The sequence below is a fragment of the Colossoma macropomum genome, unplaced genomic scaffold, assembly GCF_904425465.1.
Source record: "Colossoma macropomum unplaced genomic scaffold, Colossoma_macropomum, whole genome shotgun sequence".
Classification (NCBI taxonomy): domain Eukaryota; kingdom Metazoa; phylum Chordata; class Actinopteri; order Characiformes; family Serrasalmidae; genus Colossoma; species Colossoma macropomum.
Window position 1 is genome coordinate 18,256,957 of NW_023494792.1, and position 15,469 is coordinate 18,272,425.

At 39.7% G+C, this 15,469-nt stretch overlaps 1 protein-coding gene across 1 annotated transcript in view; it reads right to left on the bottom strand.

The window, feature by feature from the left end:
* The window catches only part of spg11 (SPG11 vesicle trafficking associated, spatacsin), a 40,379-nt gene that overhangs the window by 6,137 nt on the left and 18,773 nt on the right, over positions 1 to 15,469 (bottom strand). The window contains 16 exon segments of the mRNA XM_036576356.1: positions 1 to 462; positions 1,321 to 1,470; positions 1,785 to 1,999; positions 4,973 to 5,141; positions 6,416 to 6,523; positions 7,177 to 7,377; positions 7,981 to 8,253; positions 8,737 to 8,896; positions 9,640 to 9,748; positions 9,932 to 10,140; positions 10,892 to 11,057; positions 11,318 to 11,384; positions 12,550 to 12,714; positions 13,954 to 14,099; positions 14,817 to 14,923; positions 15,084 to 15,293. Coding sequence (XP_036432249.1) covers positions 1 to 462; positions 1,321 to 1,470; positions 1,785 to 1,999; positions 4,973 to 5,141; positions 6,416 to 6,523; positions 7,177 to 7,377; positions 7,981 to 8,253; positions 8,737 to 8,896; positions 9,640 to 9,748; positions 9,932 to 10,140; positions 10,892 to 11,057; positions 11,318 to 11,384; positions 12,550 to 12,714; positions 13,954 to 14,099; positions 14,817 to 14,923; positions 15,084 to 15,293 — 2,917 coding nt within the window.

Consider the following 15,469-nt stretch of genomic DNA (forward strand, 5'->3'; position numbering starts at 1 on the left):
ACACTGCAACACCAGCCGCAAATCCTTGTGATACAGTCCAAAATATCTACACACACGACTTGCTTCATGAATGTTCCCCTCGTCCAACAGCTGGCCGATCAAAGTGGTCAGAGCCTTGCACTCCTCTCCCACCAGCAAGCATCTCTCCTCTGATGATGGAAGTGTATCCAGGCTCAAATGTGCTGGATTGTTCAGAACAGCCATTTTAGAGAAGGAGTATTCCTTCAGGAGGCTGTTGAAGGAGTCCTCCACCCCAGCAGCCGGTGCAAACAGGCTCTCCTGCTCCATAGCAGTGGTCAGGACCAGCCGGCGGACACGACACTGCCACTGTTGCTTCTCCAGATGAGCCATGCGCTCCACAGCAGCATGGGAACTGCACTGGGACAGCCAGTGACCAGCCAGACCCAGCAGGAGGCAGCGCTCCTGTACATGAAGAAGTTCTGTATCTTTTTGCAGAGGCTCCTACAGAAAAAAGCAGAATACACAATAGAATTTAGAAATGAAAAAAATAACAAGTTGTTAACATATTAATAATTTCTTATAATTCTGTCATAACCAGAAAACTTTTAATTTTATTAAATTTACATAAAAAGTCTTTACATGAAGTTTGTCTTTAGAAAAACACAAAAACCAACATAATTTGAGCACCGAAGTATTAAAGAGACGAAATATCAAGTAACAGCCAAAGAGATGATGACTTACTATTAAACTGACATTCACATGTTCAATTCAGCAAATAAACAGGATCTGTACATTAATATGTGCAGAAGTGTGTTTTCTGTAGAGGATGTGTCACATAGAAAATCAACAGAACATGCCATTTGACCAGGGACCTTTGCATATGACTGTATAGCAAATGGCAAATGTGACAGGACTCTTGTCCTGGAATACAGAGCCAACAGTACACAAATACACAAAAAACAGACAACTGACAACCAACCAACAAACAAACCAACAAACGAATGGCCTGATGGCTGAAATGCTGAATGAAAAAGACAAACAGAACTGTTCTATTTTAGCTGAAAATCAAGGAAATATGCTCTGACGCTGAGACCATATCTCTTATGATCTTATTAGCCTGAGTAACTTTCAAATACCCTTTGTAGTAAATATCAATTAACAATAACAACAGTAAAAAGAGGACAACTACAACAGAACAATGGGCCTCATTCACCAAACATTCTTAAGATTAAATTTCTTCTTAAAAGCCACTTACGCAGTTTTCATGAAGACTTTTAGCAATGTTTTCTTATTGTTTAGTTAAGAACAGTAAGTTTAGTTAATAATAGTAATAAAATAAAAAATAAAACAGAAGAGAACCTCAGCCTGAGACAGAAAAAACTGGCATGCTGCCTCCGCTCCAATGCAGTCAGTCCTGAACTGCTCATGACATCTCCTCCAGAAGGCCAGTCGGGTGTCCTGCCTCTCCCACTGCCGCTTGCCCTTCTGCACCTCCAGGTCCCGCAACAGCTTGAGTGAGACAAACAGAATGGAGAGTTTTAAATTATTTAGCTGTGGCTAAGCCATGAGAATACCAGAAGAATCTTAACGTGCTTGGCTCTTGGCAGTAATTTCCAGCCAACTCTAGGAACAAACTGTCACATGGTAATTGAATTAGCACTTTCAGTTTAGGAAAGAAGTACTGATTCTCAAATACAGGTCAGTTATCTTCTATCTATCTTTCTTTATGTGTGGCATATACAATCAATTAGACTCCACTCAATTCCATTTGGAAGCCATAATGAATCCAAGTGTCAAGATTCCTCTCGTTAAGATGCTCTCACCTCATTTACGATGAGGCGGTCGATGGGCAGCCCTGCCAGTTCAGCCACTCTCCTGGCCTGGGAGAAGAGGCCCAGCTCCTGAAGCTCCTCGAGCATGCTCTGGCACTCCCTCTGCAGGTTCTCAGGGGTATAGTCCTCCAGCAGGCATGGGGACAGGCACACGGGGGTCTCCGCCAGGATCTGGCTTAACTGACTCAGCTTCTTAAAGTCAGGACCTTGAGAAATTAAGGCAGGTGTAAGAATGGATGAAATGAGATCTCTATGAAAACTATGAAAACTAAGCTGACTTCCTGATTTAACCTAGGCTTTTATTATTGCTGTCAAGTTTCTGACTCCTGGCGACCATATGAACAGTGCTTCTCCAGAATGTCGTGTCTTCTGCTTGGGTCTTCTTAATGGCTGATTCAATAAATCTCAATGTATCTGCCCATTTTGTTGCTGACTGTCCTCATCCTCTTAGACCTTCAACTGTTGCAAGCTCAATTGTCTTTTCCAAGTATTTGGTCTATATGTCTAAAATAAGAGAGCTTCGGTTTAGTTATATGGGCTATTTTTATCTTCAGTTGTTTTCTTCGCCATCCAAGATACTTTCAAAAGTCTTCGCCAACACCAGAGAAACACCACAGCCTTGATAATTCTAATCATTGTTTGTAGAGACACATCATTACATTTGAAGATCTTTTCAAGCTTTTGTGTGTCATAAACTTTGTTTTCTTCATGTCGAGCTGAAGACTAGTCTTTTTAATGTTCTTTTCTTATTGTTACATGTTATTTTCCTTATAGGGCCTTCAGGTCCTTCTGACCTTCCTCTATGAAATGTTGTATCACCTGTATATCAAAATTTATAGATGTTTCTTCTGCCAGTGTTAAATCCTCAGCCATCTTTCCTCAGTGTCTCCTCTCTTATGGTCTCCTCAGCATATAGGCTGAGTTTGTAATCTTGTCTAACTGCTTTGTCGATGTGAAAGTACATTTTCTGTCATGACTGTGGCTTTTTGCTCAGTGTAGAGGTTCATGTAGACAAAGGAGATGCTCTGGTTTACCCATTTTCCAGATGACATTCTATAATTTTACGTGGTTGTCACAGTTGTCAAAGAAGCACAGTTCCTTGTTGAATTCCCTTTTCCCTTTTCAGCATACATCAGCTCAACTACCTCAACTATCATACAATTTCCCTCAGTCAAATTACGCTCTAGATGTATGAAATAAAGGAAACTGTATGATAGTTCGCACACTATTTCTGGTCTTTTTTCTTTGGTATTGGGATATAAACTGAGCTCTTCCAAGCTGCCACTGAGTGGCTTTCCACATTTGATGATAATTTGTTCAGCACTTTTTTCTCCAAAATCTTGAAATTTCCATTGCAACACTCTCAGTTCTTGTTGATTTATTTCTGGCAAAGATCCGGCCTGTCTGATTTCAAAAGTGTCTTGGCAAATGACATCTTTTTTGTAGAGGTCTTGACATGTCTTAGCATATCCACTCGAGGCTGAAATTTATGTTTCATCTCAATATCTTCTGGAAAATAATTATTTTTTTCCATGTTTGTTTCCAATTTCGATATATTCACAAATGTTGTAGTACTGTAGCATCCATTTGAATGTCTTTTTCTTTTTCATTCTTTTCTTTTTCTTTGATTCATCTTTGATGACCTCGGTTCCACTCATAACTCCTCTGGTTCTTAATCAATTAGGTCTAGCATCTGAAATCAGTTCCTCATGTTTCCTTTTAAGACAGTTAATATGTTCTCCGGGTCATATTTTGGACACCTGATCATGGTTTGATTGTTTTTGCTCAGCTATAACAGGAGCTTGCAAATTCATTTGTGTTCTGTTCCACAACAGAAGTTCATGACCTGCTCCAAAATCAGTTTCAAGCCATGTCTTTGCAATTAAAATGCAGCTCTTTCATCTCTAGGTGCAACGAAAGTGATCAATTTGATTTCTGTGAACTCCATCTGGTGTTGTCTAGGTGTGTTGATGTTTTGGTTCCTTGAAGAACAACAAAAGTCTTTGTACTTGGAGAAGTTGATTAGTCACTCCCCTAATTCATTCCTGCTCCAAAGGCTGTGCTGTCCAACTATTGTATTTCTGTCCTTTTCATTTTCACCTTGGTCTTTCACCTTTATCAGCAGTATATTTCACTTGCAGGTCTTATCAATTTTAGTCTGAGCTTCGTCATAAAACTTTTCCATTTCCTCTTCGTTTCATTAATTGTTGGGGCAAAAACCTGTATGATCGTCATGTTGAATGGTTGTGCATGAAATCGGATTGACATCAGTTGATCATTCATACCATTACATCCAGTAGCGGTCTTGTCAACATCCTTTTTCGACAACGAGAGCTTCTCCATTTCTTTTTTGTTGTTCGTAACCTGAGTAGTAGATGGTGTGTTCTCCTGATTTAAAGTGTCCTAATCCGTTCTATTTTTTTTTTTATTTGCTGATCTCTGGGATGCTGATGTGTAGATGTCCCATTTCCATCTTCACCACTTCCAGCTTACCACGGTTTACACTCTGTATGTTCCAAGTTCTGACTGTAATTTTGTTTTTGCAGCTTTGAATTCTCTTTTCTCGCTTGCCAACATCAGCAACTAGACATCCAGAATGCTTTAATCTAGCCGTGTCTTACACACAAACTGTACTAAAAGGAATCTGATAATGAACGCCCTCCGTCCTGAGGGTCCCATCTTTGTGACAATCATTCTGTTGTGCCTATCCATGTAGTTTTCTTGGTAAAGTACAAAAGTGGTTTAAATACTGCCTTCTTCCATTCAACTGAATTGAGTTCCCATTATCACTTGTAATCTTTGGCTGCTGACAGTGGCCTATATTGCTGCTGGTGGTAGGAATAAAGTTGGTAGGTTTAGTCTGGCACTTCAAAAACCTTTCTGCCATGAGAGGCCATGAAAGGACTTTAAACTGTAGGCAGTACAGCTTTTTTCTTTCCTAATACATGCAAGCCTCTTCACCTCAACGCAGCACTACACCATGGGAAGAGCCCTCAGCTTTACCACCCTGAAATATTATGATTTATACTGGGTCATTTTTCACTACAGTAATTTCAAGATGAAGGCGCACAGACTTATAGTAATGGATGTGTGTCTAAAACAACTTCCTCTGAGAGGTGTGCTGTTATATATAGTTCACAGTGTGAATGTGAATGCAATTTTCCCCACCTTCATCTTACCATTAGACTTGAGCAGACGCTCCATGTCAGCCAGTAGCTGCAGCAGTCTGCGCAGCTCGTACTGCGTTCCACACTGTTGCATGAGAATGAGGAGCAGCACTGAGGCCTGAGACTCCACCCACTGCACCGGGAGACACTCCAAACCCATCACACTACCACTGCTCCTCAACTACAGAGAGAGAGAGAGAGAGAGAGAGAGAGAGAGAGAGAGAGAGAGAGAGAGAGAGAGTGAGTGTGAGTGAGTGAGTGAGTGAGTGAGTGAGAGAGGAAGAGAAGAGAAGAGAAGAGAGAGAGAGAGAGAGAGAGAGAGAGAGAGAGAGAGAGAGAGGGAGAGGAAGAGAAGAGAAGAGAAGAGAAGAGAAGAGAAAGAGAGAGAGAGAAGAGAAGAGAAGAGAGAGAGAGAGGAGAGAAGAGAGAGAGAGAAAGAGAAAGACAGACAGACATACAGACAGAAGAGAGAAGAGAGAGAGAGAGAAGAGAAGAGAGAGAGAAAGAGAAGGACAGACAGACATACAGACAGACAGAGAGAGAAAAGAGAGATATATAGAAAGAAGAAGACAGACAAACAGAAAGTGAGAGAGAGAGAGAGAGAGAGAGAGAGAGAAAAGAGAAAGATAAAAAAGAAAAAAAATAAAGACAAAAGAGAAACAAATCAAGAAGAAGAAGGGAAAAGAAAAAATAAGAAAAAGAAAGAATAAGACAGAAATATGAAATAAGGGGATAAAGTGACAGAAAGAGAAAAATTAAGAGTAACCAAGATTGGAGGATGAAAGAAAGAAAGAAAGAAAGAGGGGCAGGAGGAGGAAGGTTATAATAATGCTATAATGTTACAGCGTGCTGGTCCTTGGAGGCTCATGTTAAAGGCAGAGTCAGTTAATAGGCTCATTAAGTGGTCATAAATATCATGTAATGTAGTGGATGACTCTGACACAGCCGATTACTCTGGGTGAGTGGAGTCGCTTATAGTGAAGCTATCCTGGACTGTTAGTGTCACAGCCCCACTCCTGCTGACTGACTCCGGCTATAAATCTACCTAACCTTGCATCAGCCAGACACCAAATTCATCCTTATGACACCTCCTCTCCCTGAGAAAACTCAAGGTTGCTCCCAGACAGTCACTAACAAATAGCCATGACATGAGTTTCTCCTTGTACCAAACGCAAAAGAACCTGACAGGCTCCAAATATTGAAGTGAAGATTACTCATGCAGACTTATATTAGGTACTCTTCCTCTCTTAAACAGACAGAAGCCGTTTCATTTATATCAGACAGAAGGGCAGATAAGGGTACAAAAAACATGAACAGAATGCCCTTGGGGAAGTAGAGAAGATACTTATCTGAAGTCTAGTAGCGTGGAAATTATGGACTGAGAAACGGACAAATCAACAAGAAAAACAAGAAGTCACACAGAAAGAGTGACAGACAGAAACAGATTTGTCTTACATTGAGCAGACATTTCTGGAATTCCAGTAGCTTGTCTTTGGCCCCCTCGTAGTTTTTGTAGTCGTAGCAGAGCTCGAACATCTGCAGCATGTGGATCAGTGGAGACTCCTGTGATGGAAAAAGCAGAGAGAAGACTTTTGAAACAAAGAGAAAACTACATTTAACAACTCACATTTCAGGTAAATAAAGACTAAAGGGATACAATGGACAGGATTTGAGACACGGCAAACTTAGAAAAACAAAATACATTTTGACTCACAAGACAACAGCTTCATTTAACAATACAAACTAAAGACAGAGTTTATGGACATCGGAAAGACTCAGTATTAATGACATTTGCCTTAGGGACTGGAATCTACAACATATGGCTTACAAGAGCCCTAAAAGAGTTGAATTTTTATTGTTTTCCAACCTCTCTTTATCCCTTAGAGTCAAAAGCTGCTTTTGAGCTCTGTTCTGATTGGCTGTCCTATATTGTGCCTTGTTCAAAAAGTAGTCTGGGTTGAAACACTCCTCATAATATCTGCACGAGTGAGTGGGGCTAAACTGCAGGAGGCTGAAATATGTAAATGTGTTGATTTTAATGACATTACAAGTAATTTAAAATACAAAAATTTGACAAAAAGACTGTTTTTGCAGCTTAGTTTCTATATATGGACTGTATGGACTGCATCAAATTATTCTATTTAAAAAAGAAAAAAAAAAAAAAGGAAAATATGGGCCCATTAGTAATGCATTGGAGGCATGAGAGAGTGCCTAACCCGCTGGAACAGCTGGAAGCCACGAATCAGAGGCCTGATCTTGCACTTGCGAAGGAGAGTTTTCCATAAGACTGACAGGTCATGGAGATTCCATGTGTGGTGGGCTGGATTCTCATTGATGTGGACGGTGGCCTCCTGGGCAATGTCATCATCGACAGAGGTCAAAATCCACACACATAAGCACTGCAAGAGCTCAGCATCCTGTTAATTAAATAAACATAAGAAGAATCAAAAAATGCATGAGAAAAGAAAAAAAAGCTGCATGTAACATTGTTTACACTCACGCAGCGTCCTAAACTAGACGGATCCGGGAACAAACAACTGGTATAGTCACATGGTAGGAGGTATATTATGAAAATATTATGAAAACTATTGCCAGTGTTGGCATCTAAGATTGGGTTTCAAGTAGACCACATGCTGCCCATTTCACCTTGCTCTGGTTAAAGTGATGACAAGGAAAGTCAAAGCAGGGTGTACTCAGATGGAATGTGGTTGCCAGGTCAAGGTACAAGCATTTTCCATTAGTTGCTGAGTAATACTACTACTACTACTACTACTACTACTACTACCACTACCACCAACACCACCAACAACACCAACACCAACAACACCAACAACAACAACTTTATATGTTACTGTCCAACTAGAATGACATCTATAAAATGATGTACACAATTATGCAAACACCAGAAAACAATGCAACACCAGTGACACAATATCCCAGGGAAAGACAGAATCAGAAACTACAGAAGTAACAAAGGTGGTTATTAAGTTTTTGTAGTTGTTAACATTTTTTTAATCTACCTGGTGGCATGCTGCCAGCACTGTAAGTGGTGGACAGTGCTGCTCTACAGCCTCAGCCAGCAGGTGCCTCCAGGGGCTGGTCTTCTCCTGGCTCTGTAACAGCACCTGGAACAGATCTTTTGGTGACTCAGAGCTTTCCTCCGTCGACAGAGGGCAGAGGGAGTCACGCTGGCCCTCCAGGCCCTGCTGAGAATGGACAAGCTGAAGGTCCTGAAAGGCCAGGAAGAGGTGGGCCTGCAGAGCTGGACTGAAGCTAGTCACCAGTGATCTGACCTGTCCAAAAGAAGCCACTTTCAGTTCACTGTGTATAAAAATAAACTAAACTGCCTCTAAACACTTTACATAAACAGCACATCATGATGAAGAATGTAAAGATGTGTACATTTATATTATGTGTGCATTATTTTCCAATGATTTGCAATAGATCTGCACAATATATCATTTGCTAATCATTACTGCAATATTGTTCGATCTTTGCAACACTAATGTTAGCCCTTTAACCAATCACAACCTTTACTGTGTGCTGTGAACATCTTAACCAGTCATAGTTCCAAATAAGTGTTTCTGCAGGTGCTTTGATGCTGTAATCCAACAGAATAATGCAGGTGAATCGTCAGATATTTCTCATTAATAGTTCACCAGTGCATTTTACTTTATTGGAAGGGATATTACAATTGCCATATAACCTAATATAAACACAACATTAGCGTGCTGTCCATATAGCGGGCTATATAATTTGAAATGATGCTGAGGCACCTGTTGAGGAGGGTAGTGGTGGATCTGTACAAACAGCAGGAAGTTAAGCCATTGGCCATCGCTGGCACAGTCTCGTAAGTAGCCAGCACTCAGAGGAAGACCATGCAAATGGCAGAACTGGACAGGGAGAGCCCACTCCTGCCCCGCCTCATACGACGACCTGACACAAAGCGTGGTTGAAGGAGAAACTGATTCATTTAAACTCTAACCAAGCAGTGCTGCTAATAAGGGCTAATAAGGTCTAATGAGATTAATCTTGCAGGACTCTATTAGCTGACAAATATACACGCTAACAACATTACATACTTCAGTGATCTCATTAATATGGCATGTTCACACCTGACAAGTATAACACCGCTGTAAAATTTACAGACTAAACTGTCCACTATTTCTTGCAACTTTTATTGTTGGCACAAGTGACAACTTCATTTTTCCTTTTTTATGTCACTATCATTCACACATCATCATTAATGTTATTAAACTCTTCTGTCGACATTTCTGTGAAATTAAGTTTTGTTGAAATTTTGTTATCTGTCCGACACAACACCTAATGTTACAGCAAAACTGACCAAAATATAATACTGCACTGTATAACCTAATATATAGAACATAAATAGGCCAATCTTATTGATAAATCATATTCACCAGTTGACAGTTTAATCATTCAGAGTAATGGCATCCATTTGGAAATGCCATTTTCAAGCATTTTTTTTCTCAGCACCCAAGTTTGGAATGTTAGTACAAAATGGCTCCCCATGTAGGCTTCTTTTATGCCCTTACTTTTTATAGAGAGGACTGCATTTTTGAAACCAACTAATAAGACAGTTATACTTTATGAAATACACAGACAATGTTATTTGAGTGAATTTTGTAAGTACTGTCCTCTCAACAGTCAGCACAAACCTGCTGATGCATCTCCTCTCTACACTGTCCCTTATTGCTCCTTCCAGATGCAGCAGCAGTTCTTCTGCAGTCTGCTTCTCAGCTGCTACCAGCTTATTCACCTTCTCCACTAAAAGAGAGAGAAATAATAGCATCATAGTTCAACTTTCAATATCTGTTATTACAAAAAGTTGGATGAAAGACAAAACAAAATTTGTTTGCTTTTTCAACAGTTATTTTCCTACATGCATGTGCGTCTGCACACATAATGATCCCAACACAAAATGTGAGAAGTATATCCTGCATGTCTTACCCAGAGACTGTTTGAGGGAGACTAAGCTGTTCTCCTCACAGTTCTGACTCCACAGCTTGAGAATGAGATTGAGGGCTTTGATGTCCACCCTCAGCTTCTGACTGCAGACACCCAACAACTCACAGAAACACACACATGCTGTAGCCACAGATGGAGAGTTGAAATTCAGAAGGCCCAGCGCGTACACCTGTTCCACGGCCAGACTGATCCTGGATAAGGTTAAACAAGATAGATAGTTGAATATACTGAACCAACAAGTTGACCTATAATAGTCTAAAATTAAAAAGTCTACAAGTCTAAACAGACAATGGTCTACTATCATGAGACCTAAAATTCATAATAAACTCTACATAAAACACACAGATATATTGCCACTGTTGAAACAAAACCTTTTCTATAAGATGAAACTTTAAATGGAACAAAATGTAAGATCTATTTTACCAAGTGATTCTTTTTCTTTCGGTCTGTTCATCAAGAATTTCTCAAACAGTATAAAGGGCAGCTCGTGTATATAGATGGTTTTAAAAAAAAAAACAAAACAAAACAGCAAAAATATTTATATTTTCGCTATTTTATCTCCTTTTATTCTTTGTTGCAGAATTTGAAAACTCCAGGTACAGTTTGCGTTGCGTTAATTTTTATGATGAACAGATCTAAAGGAATGCTCCAGAATAACTTGGTAAAAATCCTTTTGCATTAACCTCCATTACAAGTTAATAATGTTTTTTCCCTCCAATATAAACAATTTTGATGGTTTTGTTCTGACACCATTTCTCTCTCTCTCTCTACATTTTACATACATACATACATACATACATATATATACATACATATATATATATATATATATATATATATATATATATATATATATATATATACACACACACACACACACACACACACACACACACACACACACACACACACACACACAAAGACAGCAAGCACAACACTCACTGCAGCTTCACATTCTTGGAATTGGCCAGATGGTGAATAATGAAAATTCCGTAGGCAAAAGAAGGCCTGCCATGTTGCAGGTAGTATAAGAAGTCCAGGTTCTCGATGAGAGCATACTTATTGACCAGGTGAGGGCTGGAGAAATGGGGAAACTCAGTTGACGTTTCTATGGGAAAATCAGAATTTAAATCAGAATTTAAAACTTGCAAATAACTTCAGGAAAGTGAAGCTAAAAATAAGGCAATAATTATAATGTTGCAAAAGTGCTGCATAACTAAAACTGAAGTAATTACACAGCGAAGTATCCTTTATCTCTTGAGTGAATTATGATGATTCACCAGGAAGTGGTTGGAAGTATTAGCATTGACCTTTACAATGATACCAACAAGAATTCATGTGCAGACTCTGAAAGGTTGAAATGCCTACCAGCGGTGCCTAAGGTGTTGGCAGACTGCCACCCAAACAGTTTGGAGGGATCCAATGGGTGCAAAGACTGCATCAAGAAAGAAACAAATAAATAAATGTAAACACACACACACATAAACAAAAGTTACTTTAATTGTTCTTCAAACTCCTAACACAGACCTTTAACAACGATTGTTTCATTTTCCAAATATTACTTTCATTTTCTGACTATCAAAATAAGTCTATTACAAGCTACACATCTGAGCAGCACCTTCTGGCTATTTAGCTTATCATGTTAGCACACTAAACGTCACAACGCAAACAGGAGAGAAGGCCACAGCAATCTTAATGAGAAATCAGACAGCAGCCCTCCTGGAAGTTAGTCTTATCTTAATGCATTTTTCTTGCTTGCATGGCAGCAAGAGCGGAGAGCTAACTTAGCCTCCTGAGACATAATAGCTTGAGCTGAGACGTCCATCATGCGTTGAGGCTCATTGTACCTTTTCCCTGCTGTTCATTAACCACATCACTCTCCAGTATCACTAGCCTGAGGGTGAAGCTGGCAAAGCCACAAGGAGTCTGGAACCCCTTAGCGTTAGCGGAATGCTAATTATAAAAGAGTGTACTGTGTGGGAAGAATGTTAACGATCCTTCAGCAGAAGCTGCTCTCTGGAGCTGATCTGTGACCAGCTTCGTCTGCCCGAAATCAAACCATACGTATTGTAGAGACACCACAAAACTGGGGCAAGATCTTGAGTAAATCCTGATGAAAGCCTGTTCTGTAAGGTGAACGCTAATTGCCCAACACTACTCTATCTCTATGCTTGTCGCGCTCTAATTAACCAATACCACTCTGACTTTAGGAACCTCTATGAGGAGACCGCGCAAACAGCTTTATCTGACTGCGTCATGATCCTCCTGCCCTTTAATTTTAGACTGTCTGTACACCATCGACATGGCCATTAGTACACCTCCACTGCAAACGCTAATTGACAACAGCCATTAATTTAAACTCTGAGGCTGAAGGCTTTTCGTTCTAAATTAAATTGAAAAGTTTACTTACTAAAACTACTTTAGAACGTGGCAATGTGAGGGATCATTCGAGGTTAAATTAATCTATAGCACTTGCTCTTTTCCTCTGTGTTCTTTTATAGTGTTTTTGTGCTAGAGGTCTATGGGTATTTGTTTTTACAAGCTAATCATGCATAAATATATAGATATATAGATATATAACAGATATAAGATACACGTACCTGCATGAGTTGGTAGATGGAAATATCACAAGCTGAGGTGCCTCGTGGGCCACTGTGGGGGAAAAGAGCAGCTTTGAGTTTGGGGTATGCGCTCAGAGCCATCCTCAGCAGCTGGGGGTCCACTCTGCACAGGATGTCTTGACTTTTATCTCCCTCTCTCACCACCTACACACACATGTATCCATTAATGAGATGAGTGTTAAAATGAACCATAATTATCCAGAATTGGTGATGGCTCCTTGAAGCAGCTGCTTCATTAACAGTTAACTTTGTTAATGGTTTCTTAAGGCAGTTTTTTGAATGATTAACAGAAAAAGATCACCTAAGTCTTGCACAATGCTAATTTGTGATTTTACAGGGAATAAATTATCATTTATGTGTTTATAGAATACTCTTTCAATGCTCTTTCAAAGCTTTGTCCTTTCCTCTCATCACTAATGTTTTAAGAGATTAACAAAATGCAGTTTCTCAAGGACACAGTGCTACTTTTAACAGAAGAGCAGCAGACACAAGTGCAGACAGGCTATATAAACACTATACAATATACTCTGCTGACAACAGAGAAAACAGATCAGCTGTTGGTCCCCAGCAGCAATAACAGTTGCATATATTTTTAGCACTGATAATTAACAATAGCTATTTAGTAAAGCAACCAAAGATCAGACTGCAGACAATGTACAGATGAAAGTGACCATGCATATAAAGTGAAAGAGGGTAAAGTTTTACAGTAACATGGCTGAGTGAGGAGGGCTGAATTAACAACCAGCAGTAAACTCAAAAACAGCAGAAAGAAGCAACTTCCCTTTCGCTCAGCACTAAATGTCTCTTTAGGCAGAGTCTAACAGCAGCAGCAGCGTTTCACTCAACTTACATTCTACAGGTGGAGAACTCAACTCCTGACTCTGGCTTAACTCTTAGAGAATCAACACTCACAGGATCATACATAAATGTCTAAACCAGGCAGAAAGCCTTTAACACTATCACTAATACAAGACGTTTTCTCTATAAATAAACCCTTAAACAATACAGGCTGAGAAACCTTTGGGATAACACATCAGATTTTTTAACAGGTAAAGAAACCTGAATCTTTAGCTGGAAAGATAGCCCACATCAAAATTGTAGCCCAGCATAAAGGAAACTACATTAACAGATAAACTGAACCCAACATCTAAACAAGTGGTGATGCAATGCCTTGCATAAGCATGTTAATAAAGCCTTAAACACATACACTAGTACTACACTAGAAACAACAGCGTGACTATCCACTGACAGCCAACCATCAATGACGAATGGCTTATAATCAAGAACTTTGTCCTTTCTTCTCTGGATAAACTCACAGGTCAAAATCAAATGAGCATCATTAAGAGCAACAGGGTTTGGAAAGGTTTCTAAAATCACTCATACCTGATCGATGCCCCCAGGTCCAAACATTATTGTGGAGAGAGCAAGGAGGCTATGTCCCTCTAGCAGCATACTGCTAACACTAGCCTGGCTGCCCGGCAACAGCACCTGTGCACTTGTCAGGCTAGCCTGGAACACTCGCTCTGGGTCTGAAAGTAAAGTGGAGAGGTTCAACACCACAGCAAACTTCAGCAAAATTCAGTAGGAAGTAGAAGAGCTAAAATCAACAGAATATACCTAGTGATTCCTAAAGATGGCATTTTCTTATGTCTTACTATAGACCAGTGGTTTTGTTCATGCCTCTAACTCTATTTGTGCACTCAGATTTCAGCTTCTGAACTTTCAAACAAAAGTTGACCTTTCTCCTTTGTTGTATAAAAAAATCAGTACATTTGACACTATTATTGTGGCTTTAAAAAAAATCAGGGATTATAATAGTATAAAAGTAATCAATCTATTTATTTACATTTATCACATTCTGCAGTCCAAACACACACTGTAGACACACACTCGTGGATTTGTTGTTTGGGCAAGTACAATACAGAGCAGACCAGTGTGTAGAAGCAGCATAGAATAAATAATAGGTGTTCAGTATTTAGAAATGACCTTAAATCCTGAGATTCCAACCTGTACTTATTGGGTACCTAAAAAGAACCTGTACTCCATCATCACTGAAATATTCCCTTTCTCTCAATTTCTGGACACATCTGATTTAAAAATATATATATTTTTTTTTAAACTTTGTGCATGCACACTTCTGACAGTCCCCCTATAACAGAAGCTAAATAACTCAATGACCAATCATAGCTAGTGTGGCCAGTTAATATGGCTGTACTATCATGCTAGATTGAAGGGTCAGGACTTACCTGTGAGATCTCTTGTAATTCTCTGTAGTTTAACCATCATCTCAAACCAGGGATAACTCTCATACAAACCTCTGTCTCCAATAGCAGGGCAATTACTGGGTGTCAACCTAAATAATGGAGCCAGAAGAATCAAAAGTATAGAATAAAACAATATCTGCTGAAGAAAATACCTCAAAAAAGCACAGGTGCCGAGTTGGTTTCTGATCAGGGTTGTGTTGTGTGAAATCTTCGGTGATGAAGTAGCAAAACCTAGCGTCAGTAACCCACCTGTAATGCTCCAGGTAGGTATAGAGCAGGTAATGTAGGCTATTCTCAAGACAGTGCTGGATAAAGCGTGTATGGAAGTCCTGGCCTTGGGAAACATGGAACTGCGGGACAGGAGGGACACTGTTAGCCCGCATCACTCCTCCAGCCTGACTCACCCTCCACAGCAACTGCTCAAAATCAGACATCTCTGACTGCACAAAGACCTCCTGCCTGCACAAAGAGAGCAGATTCATTTTCTTCTAATACAGCAGTATAGAAAATTATTAATATACTTCATATAAGACAGCACTAAAGCTGCTAGGGCTGCTGGTTGATTATTGATTAAAAAAAAAAGTTAACGCATCGTTTACTTAAAAACAAGATGACCCTGCATTGTTCTATGACAG